The following is a 13,786-nucleotide window of genomic DNA, read 5'->3' as shown; positions in this document are numbered from 1 at the left end:
TCAATCTTGAAGTTTATATCCACTTCTGAATCCAAATGTTTTTGTCATTTTGCTGAAACAACTTCTCCAAATCAGCCTCACACAATGCTGTCACTGAAACTAAAGCTACCTGCAAAGAACTCCATCTGAAGTAAGGTTTAAGAGTTACTTAGCATCCTCTACAAAAACAATTTTACCAGATCTTCAGCTTATCAGGAGCATGCATGGGCCCTGTAACCATTCTGAACAGCCAGCAGACGATTTCTCTAGCATTTGGAGACCTTCCAGGGGACATGTTTTCTCAATATTGCATTTCTGCTGGTAGTGAACTGAGAAGGGATAAATTCATTGATTTTTCTACTTAATATTTCATTAAATGCTTAGCCAAAAAAGTATCTGAACTACACTTAATTCATACTGTTTACTTGATATCACCATTAGAAACACTTAAATTACAGTTACAGTCCCTACAAAACTGTCACTGTTTCAGCATTTCATTGATGTTGCTTTGTGTCCTTCAAAAGCTTCTGCTGCTGTTAAAAAACACAAGTCACCTATATTTAACAAAGGAGATATCCAAGCAAAAACTATTTCTAAGACTATATTGGCATCCTGATATTTCAGTATCAGCTCAACACCCACTATAATCACACACTATTTTTTTTCCTCCCACTCCTAAAAACCCCTGAAAACCCCACAGAACACCCACACCATATACTTAAAGAAGTGGAACTGCTAACAAACAAGCCTATGGAGAGGTCACACCTGCACCACCTTCTAGGATGACAAGCCTAGATCTTTTGCCAGCAGCACTGACCAGAAAATGTTATCTTTACATAAACATTCAACAGTTTTGTTGGCCAAGTTGTAGATACTGCAATACTGCCCTTGCAAGCATAGTCTTACCAAAAAACCCCAAACACACAAAAACCCAGCCCTGTATCAGCAGACCATCATCCCCTACTTCAGAAGGGTTCTGCTGATAAAAGCATACTGGTAAGCATGTTTTGCTTGTATTTGATCCTGTCAAAACACGTATGTCAGGTTAAACAGAAATGGTATATTCCCTGTAGACTTTTGTATGTATTCAGAGAGCAGAACTGTTCTGATCTAGGAAGTTATTAACAGTTTAAACTTTTCCTATAAGCTAAGCAAGTTTTAACTTACAGCTTCATTACATCTTTTTAGTCTCCCCAGGTGTTTGTGAGTATTTGAAAACATGACTCCATATAAAAATCAGAGGGAAACCTAGACGGGTACATCAAGTTTATGCACTTAAGACATGTGTCAAGCACAGGCTCAGTGTTCACAATGATATGAATGTAAATATTTTGTACTCATCTTTTGCACAGTAGAAATTTTCTTAGGGCATTTTTTTCCTCAAGGAAAAAAGTAATTTCACGAGATAGAAATCTGTTAAGAACAGCGTACAAAGAGGACTCCATTTACAGCTTCAACACGTTAAAAGCAGACAATTTAAATAGCATGTTTTTATTCCAATGACAAAGTTTGGGGTTTTTAATTAATTAGATCCATCATTCAGAGTAATCAGGACATGAACCACTTGCTAGCTAACTCAGTGAAAACAAACTATCTTAAAACTATTCAACACTAGCTTTGACATCCAATTCAGACCACAGATTACTGCTGAGGCAGCACTAGCAAGAGGGGCTCTCACCATGAAGAATTTCCAAAGTATTTTCACACGACACATGTTACCAAGCAAATATAATACTAATTTAGACCTGTTTTATATGCAAATAGAACAAGTCACCCGTTACAACATGCAAAACTGTGGAGTTGACAGCAATTAATATCATCCACTGTACTGCCTATTTGCTGAATTTTGATTTGTTTTGAATTCAAAAGGAAACCACAAAGTTAAAATAAGCAGAGCTCAAAAACATTGCCACTCCCAGTAACGTGCATTATGCATCCCAGTGCCATCATTTCACAGTGTTGGAAACTGACCATTTACTCCCATCTTTTTGTTTCCCCTCCATCATTTATTGACCCAGGGCAGCACTTGCTGCTTACCTCATGAGTAGCTGTGCCTCCTTAACATTCTATTGTTAAGGACTGTCAAAAGCTTTTGAAATTCCGAAAAAATTATATCTGATAGCTCTCTCCAATTCACTGTTTTGTTGTCACAGTGAAAGAATTTCAATAGATTAGCAAGCACGTTTTCCTTTGAAGGAACTGTGCTAATTTACTCCTATCAAAGTACAATCTAGAGCAGATTAACCCTTAAAAAAGAATCACCTACTTTCCTCTGCCACTGAATAAGAGCTTGATGGTCTGCAATGCCAAACACACCTTTGGTTAAAGGCACTGAGGTTAAGTGCAACACTTATTTTTACACAAAGCAACTGATTTCATAGGAGGCTGCATTACTGGCTTGGATGCATAGGAAAGGATGACAAGGAAGCAACAAAGCTGTGGCTTATTCATTTATCACACATGCATATAATCAAACCAAAGAGAATCAATGCACAGATAAATGTACCAAAAATTCTTTCATCTATTTAGGGACTTTAAATACCAAATTAGATATCAGGTCAATTAGATCCAAATAGCTCCTCCCCTTCTTGCAAAGCTTAAACATCTTCTAGCCATATTCTTAGTGTGGAATAGCACTGGTGAAGGCTCAAAGGCTAATAGGCCACACTAAAATGATATAAAATATTTGTAGGCCTTTTATTGGGCTGGTTCTTATCAGATCGTAAGAAACCTTGTAAGTAGGTAGTATGGACAACTCCTTACACATGCTATGGCCCAATTCCACTCACAAATGGAAGAATACTTCAATCTCTCAAACAGCAGTCCCCTCACATGATTCTCCCCTAGTTTAATCAAAAAAACTGATCTGTCACTGCAGCTGCTGCTGTTCAGTAAGTCTTACCACTGTTTTACCAAGGCCTTCTGAAGAAAAGATGGCAGTGATGCCTCACGTCTAATTGAAACATCACAGGAAGAAAATTGAGGAGTTTGCTGTATACCTAAACCACCCCAACCACTTCAGCAAGTAAGATCCCAGTTTTCCAGTACTTCTTCCTCAAGGCAGCCTCAGAACTACCAAGTCCCACGTTGCACTGTTAAAACAGAAGATGCCTAAACCTACGTCCGTGTGTGAACTTCCATCAGCAACGTGTTCTCAACCTGTGACACCCTTTAAAGTATAGCAAAGGCTTTGGCAACAAGTTAAAAGCTGGATGGTATATCAAATATTCTGCAAACTACTGCTCATATTTGCATAAGTGTTCCTGTATCAGTACTTCAAAAAGAGGAAATACTGGGTGGACGTGTTAATTTTTATTAATTGATGAGACCAGTAACACATTTCCCTTTGATGTGACATCTCATTTTATGACACCTTATGCTTATGGTCTTATCCTTTACATACAGCTGTGTCACTCCTCAGAACCCAATCTTTAGTCTCCAAATGCTACTGTAAACCAGTCTTAGGGTGCTTTAAGTATTTTTTCAGTAAATATGGACAAGCAAGAAACACAGAATCACAGAATTGTCTAGGTTGGAAAAGACCTTGAAGCTCATCCAGTCCAACCATTAACCTAACACTGGCAGTTCCCAACTACACCAGATCCCTCAGCGCTATGTCAACCCGACTCTTAAACACCTCCAGGGATGGGGACTCCACCACTGCCCTGGGCAGCCCATTCCAACGTCTAACAACCCGTTCTGTAAAGAAATGCTTCCTAATATCCAGTCTAAACCTTCCCTGGTGCAACTTGAGGCCATTCCCTCTTGTTCTATCGCTTATTACTTCAGGTAGTTGTAGAGGGCGATGAGGTCTCCCCTCAGCCTCCTCTTCTCCAGACTAAACAACCCCAGTTCCCTCAGCCGCTCCACATACGACATGTGCTCCAGACCCTTCACCAGCTTCGCTGCCCTTCTCTGGACACACTCGAGTCATTCAATGTCCTTTTTGTAGTGAGGGGCCCAAAACTGAACACAGTAATCGAGGTGCGGCCTCACCAGTGCCGAGTACAGGGGTAAGACCACTTCCCTGTCCCTGCTGGCCACGCTATTTCTGATGCAAGCCAGGATACCACTGGCCTTCTTGGCCACCTGGGCACACTGCTGGCTCATGTTCAGCCAGCTGTTAATCAACACCCCCAAGTCCCTCTCTGACTGGCAGCTCTCCAGCCACTCCTCCCCAAGCCTGTAGCGCTGCTGGGGGTTGTTGTGGCTGACGTGCAGCACCCGGCATTTGGCCTTATTGAAACTCCTACAGTTGGCCTTAGCCCATCGCTCCAGCCTGTCCAGGTCTCTCTGCAGAGCCTCCCTACCCTCGAGCCAATCAACACTCCCACCCAACTTGGTGTCATCTGCAAACTTTGAGGGTGCACTCGATCCCCTCATCTAGATCATCAATAAAGATGTTAAACACAAGTTTGATAAAAAGCACATATATCAAACAGAGCTCCATTGTTTTTTAAGAGTTCCCACACAAAACACCGTAAAATGACACTAATTACACCTTAGACAACTTTCCAAGGTACTGAGAAACCTTGGAAAACTGAGCATCCCATTAATCGTAAGCAAAATGTTGCACTTTGTATTAAGTCACTGAAGAATCAACAGCATACAAAACTAGCATTTCTGTTTGCAATAAACAAAATTATTTTTTAAGTCACCAAGCATATGGTACTATAAATAGACAAAGCTATTTGTCTGAAAGTACGGGCATATCCTATATTTGGATCTTCAGTTTCAAATCACTATAATTATTTCTTCTTCAATTTTAGGAAGGAAAAAAAAAAACCTCAAAGTATTATAAGTTATATCCCTCCTCCTCTATGCTGAAATAAGTCACCAACTAGTTTCCCCAAACTAAGTTTTCTTGATAACTACAAAAGAAAAATTAGAAGGGGCTTCTTTGCAGCTACTTCTCTACCCAGAAAGGACATCTATCTTGTTTGAATTGAAAAGTTAGAGACTCACAGCTTTTAAAATTAGTAACTGGCCTGCTTAGACTTTCAGCAGTAAATCGCAGGAACTCCTCCTGAAAATTTAACACAGTTGAGGCAGCTGTTCTTGTCATCACAGGACTTGTCTGTTTATTTTGTCACACATATTCAACCATGACATTTGAATGATTCTCAAAAACTTAACTCTAAGCAAAAAAGATTATAAAAGATATTTTAAGTGGCATAAAAAAAGATGTCTTGCAAAACTCACATTCCTTCATCACTCTATTTTTATTGCTGTATGAAAATAAACAGAACTGCTTGAAAAGGTTGTCCCAAATCAACTGTTAGACCCCTCTGATTATCTTAATTGCTTTGGTCATGCTTTTCCTTTGTTCCCTCCAGTTCTACTATAGAAACAGAGAGCTATAGCACCTATGGGCAGATATGTTTAATTTAAGTATATTTAACACCCACTTCCTCTGTCAGATATCCAAGAAATGAGAGAGTAGCATTAGTTATTTGCAAAGACACAGTAAAAAGCAAAAGTAGTATTTTCATCCAAGCTCTACCTTATCTTTGTCTTCCACAACATCTGCCAGTACATCATCTGGGTCCAGGATTCCTCCATCTGTATACTCCAGGTGGTGAATATTTACCCAGGAAGTTGGATCCTGCAAGACAGACAGAAGACTTCTTAACCTAACCTTGCATGGTTTTAGTGCCACCAGACAAAGCAGCTTTGCATCCCGTGTGCTTCCCACTTGTTTCCCTCTTTAATCATGAGGTAGAAGCTTGGAGCCACTACTTGAAATTGAAATCAAGAGACTAAAAACCACAGACACATAACAAGACTTTACCTATAGCACACTATGCAAAAGATCTTTAAAATGTACATTACCATTTCATTATCACTCTTTACTTAAGTTAAATAGTTAATAAAAATAAGGATAAATTAAACTTTTTTCATTTTGCAACCGTTTATGGTTGAAATATTTGGGTTATCAGCAGACACACATAAATATATGTACGTTACGGACATGCACCACTCCTGACAGTGTTGGAGGGAGGGGTGTATACATATTTTTATATATATATTTATGTATATAAAAAACACAACCATAGTTTCTTTCTCTGAGGTGGTAGGTCTGGCTATTGTGGCAAAAAGAAATGAATAGAATAAATAAAACCCAGTTTTATTTTCACAATAAATGCTCTCAAATTCCAATGCAATGTTGTGCACCATATTAACAGCAATCATGTTAGTCTTCCAAAACTAAGGTTTTCCTCATATATTATTAACTACTTCACTTCAATAACTGGGAACTTTGCCACCATTCCACTGATCCTGAAGCCAAAAGGCTCAGAGCGCACTGCTCAACAGCAAATTCTCCTTGACATGAAATACAAACCAGGGAGCAGACACAGTCTGTAACCACTGTCCCAAAACCATACCAGCTACCTGTGTACACATAACTTGCAAGGGGGACAGGCTAAGCAGTAGTTATGTTTGAATTCCCTCAGTTAACATTTGAACATTTATCCTGCTAGGACCAGCTATTGTGGTTTCACAAGCACATGGCAGCTCATTGAGTCAGAGCAACATGTTTGAATACTCTATGGTATCAGCATTGATAAATGTTGAATTGGCACATCCTCTACAGCATGCTGAAGAAAGGAAATATGTTAAGATTACAAAGCATATTTAAGTCCTCCATCAAACATTATGGAGACTGGCCAGAATATGGTAAAATTAAGGGTCAAGAAACTGGCATGCACACACATAGCTTTGAGAAAGGTTTCTGGAACAGACAAAGCAAGAGCACTGCTGATGTGCAATAAACAATCCCAATTACCTGTATCTCCAATTCCTTCTTCTTTGCTAAGTCTAAATAGATCACAGTTCTTGGAAGCAAACTGAAGCACAACAGACACACTATACAGACTAGCAAGTGTTGGTTACACAGGGATGTTTTGGCTATTGATGAACAGTGCTTACACAGCATCCAAGCCTTCTCCATTTCTCACACTGCCCCTTTCATGAGTAGGCTGGGGTGAACATGAAGTTGGGAGGGGACACAGCTGGAGCAGTTGGGGGTCAACTGACCAAAGGAATATTCTAGATCACTGTGCTCAGCAATAAAAGCTGGGAGAAAGGAGAAGAAAAGGTGGAGGGGGGCAGGGTCAGAGTTATGTTTATCAGCTTTTGTTTTATCTATTAAACTGTCTTTATCTCAGCCCATAAGTTTTCTCACTTGTACCCTCATGATTCTCCTTCCCAGCCCACCAGGCAAGGAGTGAGCAAGCAGCTGTGCAGGGCTTAGCTGCCTTAGGTTAACCCACAGCCTTTTCACTCCCTTGCACTTGTTTGAGGGTTAAGTATACCTACGGTACAGTATGGCTGAACAACAAACAACCAATTAGGTATCTCTATTTGTAACATGTCTATTTAATCTGTAATTTATCTCTAACTACAGTTATTTCATTTCACAGTGAAACCACCCATTTGTGAAATAGCAAATGTTTGTTCATTCTAGGTATCGTGTTCAAAATTACAAAATTTAAGAAAATCAATTAATGTGCTTTTGTCTCTGCAAAGGGATAAAGCATAGACAACTACTACAGCTCCAAACTCTATTTTAAAGCCCATGGTTTAAGTATTTTTACCATACCACAAAATTCTAAGATGAAAAGGCAGAGAGGCAACATACCTCTGCCAACAAGCAAGCATGTTAACTTAGATCAAATAATCTACCTAATGCAGAAACCTTGTGAAAGAGTGTTACTTGACCCTATCAATAAACTTACAAAGTATAATTCTCTCAAACTGGAATACATCAGTAGCTACAGATGTTCCTCCTGAACCTTTTAACTAACGTCATTACAAAAAGTTTTCATAGTTTCTAACACTAAAACAGCATACTTGAAAACCACTCCTCTTAATTAGACAAACTTCTGCAGCTATCATTTTTATCTGAAGATATATTAAAACCTGTTATACCTATTGTGCTGTTCAAGTGTCCTGTAGGCAGAATAAAGCTGATGTGCAAAAAATAAAGTTGATTGGAATATTTTGCTTTCAATGTTCATTTCTATTTGTGATTCAGTAGCTGCACCAACCCAGATGTGTCATTGAAAAATAAAGAAAGAAAAAAGGAGTGTAAAAGCTCTATTGTCCCAACAGAATGCAGCAAGTTGGCAGGAGACAAGCTCAAGACACACAGCCACCCTCAACTACATTACGCTTAACGAATTCCTAACCTTCCTTTTACTTTGGGCCACAAGAAATACAGTAATTTAATGGTTTTGTTAGTGGCCATATCAAGAGGAAAGTAGTCTCTAAATCCAATCAATTTGAAAAAAACAGAAGATGCCATTCCTTACCAATCTTTAGGAGCAAGTGCAGCCAATGTTAGATTCCTTAAAAGAAAGGAATGACAACTCACACTGAAATAAGAGAACTAAAACAGAACAAGATTCAGTTTCTTTAGCAGAAAAATACTTCTTAACAGTTTAGGTACTACTCCCCAACATACTATGACTCAGGTACACACAGAGTGAGCCACTATGACCTTTTGATCTCAAGGACTCCCCAACTACAGTAACCACCAAAGACTACAAGACAAACACTTGCTGTTTCAGAAATACAAATGTGAAACTAGCTTCTACTAACTTAACCAGAACTTCATCCCTGAAAGGTAAAAAACCAGCTACTAAAGGTTAAGTGGGGCGGGGGGAGAAAGGGGGGGGTGATAGGAAGAGAGAGAGAGAGGGAGAGAGATGCTTTTTGTAGACTTGTTTGATGAAGCAAATAGTAACTACTGCTACACAGCCTAGGTGCAAGAAATTCCCTCTGCACAGTCACAGAAGTAACAACAGTTCATCTGACCAGCAAAAATCACTCACCCATTCCAAAGAGATTTCAAAGTCAGAGAACATTTTCTGTTCTTTGGATGAACTCCAAAAACACTGCCATGCACAGGATACAAAGTGTCTATATAAAAAAACTCTAAAATCTATATAGCAGTTTCTTCTGTGCTTCTTTACTCCCACCAAGAGTCCAGACAGCTTCAATAAATAAACCACCAATATTCTAGCTAACTCGTCATATAAAACAAGCCATTAACTACCAGCAGAGTTGAGTATCTTAAGTCCCAAATAGCATTTCATCCACATGATGAATAGGGGATAGACAGTAACAGAAGGAAAAATGAATGTGTGTGCATATGCATTCACATACACACACTTATGTTTTAGACATTATTTAGAGCTCAAAATGAATAGAATAGGTCTGAAAAAATAACTGTGGTACATCCAAAACAGAATCATCACTGGAGAAATCAAAACTTTCCTTAGAAAGGGATGGTCTTACTTTAAGTTTCTTACAGTTTAGTAAGATACAACAATCACAAAGAGCATCATGAACACTTCAGGTTTCCACATATTCTAAAACCACTAGGCAGGAGACTGCATTTCCAAAGTAACAGGGTAACTTCATAAAGTATATCACTAGAGTTCTTGCAAAACAGACAGTTTTTCTGCTTCTACAGTATTCTCTGAAAGGTCTGAAAGGAAAGTCAGAACCCAGTAACACCAGTATCAGAGGTGATAGGCTGTTACACATGTGAAGGGTTGTTCCCAGCTTGCATATGTTTGCTTCAATGAAATAATACTTCTTACCTGTTGAAAGCAGAAAATGCTGGATTTTTAAGTTTTTTAACAATACAAGGTAAGATTACACTTATCCCATTTGTGCTTGGGGATTGATTAAGGACATATTTACTGAGAAGGTACTTGCTACTGAGTAAACTATCAAATATAAAGCAAAAAAGTGTAAGAACTGTATTCTAACATGCCAGGACAACATTTTTTTTTTTCCTTAACTGAGAGGTTCTAATTCTGACAATGTCTGGAATGATTCCTCCCAGTACCTTCTTAACCATCATCACTGGAAGTTCACATGCTCAAGAAGAAAGAATTAGTTTTGAAAAACAAAAGGATGAGTGTCTTGTAAAAATTACACACTAACAGCAGCCTAGAAGCTCTGGGCAGCATTCAAGTATGGTTACTGCCTATCTGTGCTCCTAAACGCTCTCACATTAGCAGAGTTACTTAGGGGAAAAGCCATCTACAGATTTTCTTCAAAATGGCTCCAAAAAATCCAAACAGCACAAGTGGGGAGAAGTTCTCTTAGAACATGGCATATAATCCTTATGCAGATGTTTAGCTAAGGTATACAACAGAAACATCTAAATATGTAAAGAAAAAGTATGAGTAAGTTACCTGGTATAATACATACCAGCACTTCCCAAATGAATATTGAACAGTTACTCTAACATGCGTTTTACCTTAGGGCTGCAAGTCATGTTTGCATTTAACATCAAGCCACTTAAAAGCTGTTTATCATCATTTCCTTTATGTGTGGGAGAACACTTTAGGAATTACTATGCAAATATTTACCAAATGTTAAATTAAAGCCAGGTCACATGAATGCACAAGTGTGATGTAGGCAGAGAAGTGACATAAATTTTAAAAAGTGATTTTGACATTCTGTTGTCACAGAAACCTAACATAACTGTTGCCACCTCATGAAACACCTTCAGCGTTCAGTCTAAAATAAATAAGTTCAAGAATGGGCTAAGGCCAACTGTAGGAGTTTCAATAAGGCCAAATGCCGGGTGCTGCACTTGGGCCACAACAATCCCCAGCAGCGCTACAGGCTTGGGGAGGAGTGGCTGGAGAGCTGCCAGTCAGAGAGGGACTTGGGGGTGTTGATTAACAGCTGGCTGAACATGAGCCAGCAGTGTGCCCAGGTGGCCAAGAAGGCCAGTGGTATCCTGGCTTGCATCAGAAATAGCGTGGCCAGCAGGGACAGGGAAGTGGTCTTACCCCTGTACTCGGCACTGGTGAGGCCGCACCTCGATTACTGTGTTCAGTTTTGGGCCCCTCACTACAAAAAGGACATTGAATGACTCGAGTGTGTCCAGAGAAGGGCAGCGAAGCTGGTGAAGGGTCTGGAGCACATGTCGTATGTGGAGCGGCTGAGGGAACTGGGGTTGTTTAGTCTGGAGAAGAGGAGGCTGAGGGGAGACCTCATCGCCCTCTACAACTACCTGAAGTAATAAGCGATAGAACAAGAGGGAATGGCCTCAAGTTGCACCAGGGAAGGTTTAGACTGGATATTAGGAAGCATTTCTTTACAGAACGGGTTGTTAGACGTTGGAATGGGCTGCCCAGGGCAGTGGTGGAGTCCCCATCCCTGGAGGTGTTTAAGAGTCGGGTTGACATAGCACTGAGGGATCTGGTGTAGTTGGGAACTGTCAGTGTTAGGTTAATGGTTGGACTAGATGATCTCCAAGGTCTTTTCCAACCTTGATGATTCTGTGAATACTTCTATGCATTTATTTTCAGTCAACAAACACACATTCAAGTGAAAGACCAATCAGTCTATAATTAAAAGACACACTCATTTATTGTTAGGGTTTTTTTTATACACATCTTTAGACACCAATTTATAATGTATCAAAACCTTAGAGCACCATCTTGATTCCTTTTGTTCCAAACTCAAATAGGAAAGCATCAGTCTACTTTTCTTAAAACTAAAGCAACATATTTTATCGATGTTGCAGTTCATATAGTGTATTTCAGACTGTTAATGAGCAAGAGAATCCTAGCAAGTTTAAATACATTTCAGCTGGCCCATCAATAAACCACTTAATGATTTTGCAATTAATTATTGTTTGGTGATGTTATTAGTTCTGCTGTGCAGAATGCATAAAATTAATTGCAATCCCTATCATGGAATTTTTAATATAAGTATGTTAAAGATAGGATGCACTGAAAAATTCAGAAGTAGGACTGACTTAGTAAAGCTCCTCCCAGAATAACTTCTCAGGTAAATATTTCCGAAGCACCTCCACATTATTGCTTCATTAGACCAAACGGACTTCAATGAAATACAGCATGAAAAAGGAAGTATTTTAAAAAATGAAAATTACATGCCTGTTCCACAGCAACAGAATAAATGCTAGGTCAAAGTTGGGGGGAAGGATTGGCCTCTGGCTACATTGTTTTCTGTCATTTAGACAGCATAAAAATAAGATTAAAAAAAACCCCATAACCAAAACATACTTCCTGATGAAGGGGATATTTTAGCTTAAGGTCAGTAAGCCACAGATATTCCACCATTTAATTATTTTTAGATTGTATATTGCAATGTGATCTATTACCTCCCAATATATATTTAGTGATTTCTATAAGCATTCTAAGGCTACACGATGTATCATTATCCACAGCCAAATAGCACTAAGTATTTGTTACTCTTAAACCACAGCTTGCAGAGCAGAGTACAAAAAGGGAGTCGGAGAGGAGCAGATGGACGAGATTGGTCACACCTCAAACTTCATCTCTAAATCCTTCTCAAAATTTATCACTAAATTAGAACAGCCTCTAGCATTTTGTGTTTGTTTACTATAACAACCTCCAAACAAGCCTGAAGTGGTACTTCGAGTCAAACTGCATTTCAACTGTCAGCAACTGGGCTGCCATCATCAGCTGTAGTAGAGGTAGGTCTCTGGTTTTATGGGAATATGAATACCGAGTTCCCAAAATCAACAGCTGATCAGGAAGCAAATGTTTGCATACTACGTATTATCACTGCTGGTTGTTAAATATTCTTCAGTCACAGCAAAGGGATTTCTCAAGAATGATCTAGAGCTGAACAGTTAGATGTCAGCAACAACACAAGGTACATGCACTAGAACATCTTTATACAACTTAAGAGAAACCCTAATAAAAGTATCACACCCTGTCCTCCTAGCAGGCAAAGAACTACATTCATACATGTGAAGACACTTGCAGTAGAAGAACTGCATCATTTCTATAACAATATTGTATGTTGTTGAGATTACATTTTTATGGAATAAAAACAAATACAAGAAGCTTCTATAAAAATCAAAAATGAACTGCTTTCTGCACAAGCGATTAAGTCTGTTCCAGACATTTACTGAATTTAGCAGATCCTAGCACTGACCAGATCCAAATAAGTCACCCTATATATGAAGGACAACTGAGTATAAATTATGTTTTCTTTTCACAAACTTGGAAAATCAGAGAAAAAGCAACGTTTAGGTTTCACTGCTCAGGAAGCTTCCAGAGTTTAGTTTGCATCACAGTATAACAGTAAATTACAAACCTGCATTTCTAGGTCTCACTGTTGAAAATAAATTCTTACCTGGAATTAATTACATTGTCATTATAGCTCTATAGATCAACCACATAAAATTAAGCATGACATTTTTTATCATCTCTAGCTGGGAATTCAAAAGCAGCAGAAATCTTCAAGAAACCTTCAATACAAGGAATAGAAAGACGTTACAGCACAGTGAAACAGTGAAAAAGATTCCTCATGCATTCCACAGTATTGTTTTCCTTCACCAAAACTCTGAATCTGCTTGCATTACAAGTGAAAATGCTTTAAGATGCTAGGGAGATGATAAAACTTCTTTATAGCCTTCTATCAACTGAAGTGACACACATTCTCTCAAGTCAGTAATATTCAAGAAAAAGATCTATACTGATTGAGCTCAAAAGACAGAAATTAAAGCTGAGACGAGGGCAAAGGACAGAATGTAGTCTGCTCAGAAAGTAACTGCTTTTAAGCATCCTGCAGTAAAACTATGGAAAACACAGAACACCATACAGTAGAAATAGTCCTGACTAACAAGCTTTCAACTCCCCTACCAAAACATAACTTTGCTTCCCTTTCCATAATATTCACATATAGCATGGGTATTTTTATTTCAGCTAATACAGATACAGGCATGTAGCCCTGAAACTGTTCTTTATCATAAGCCCTAAAGTGAAGCAAACAAGAA

General features: G+C 38.8%; 1 protein-coding gene across 2 annotated transcripts in view; it reads right to left on the bottom strand.

Moving 5' to 3' along the window:
* PARD3B (par-3 family cell polarity regulator beta) overlaps nt 1–13,786 on the bottom strand; it is a 431,776-nt gene that overhangs the window by 397,818 nt on the left and 20,172 nt on the right. For both annotated transcript variants that reach the window (XM_074829348.1, XM_074829347.1), the window contains exon 2: nt 5,483–5,584. In XM_074829348.1, the coding sequence (XP_074685449.1) occupies nt 5,483–5,584 (102 nt within the window). The remainder of the gene's footprint in view (nt 1–5,482; nt 5,585–13,786) is intronic.

The sequence above is a fragment of the Strix aluco genome, chromosome 6 (assembly GCF_031877795.1).
Source record: "Strix aluco isolate bStrAlu1 chromosome 6, bStrAlu1.hap1, whole genome shotgun sequence".
NCBI lineage: Eukaryota > Metazoa > Chordata > Aves > Strigiformes > Strigidae > Strix > Strix aluco.
The sequence above is the reverse complement of the archived record's forward strand: the minus strand, read 5'-3'. Positions and strand labels throughout refer to the sequence as shown.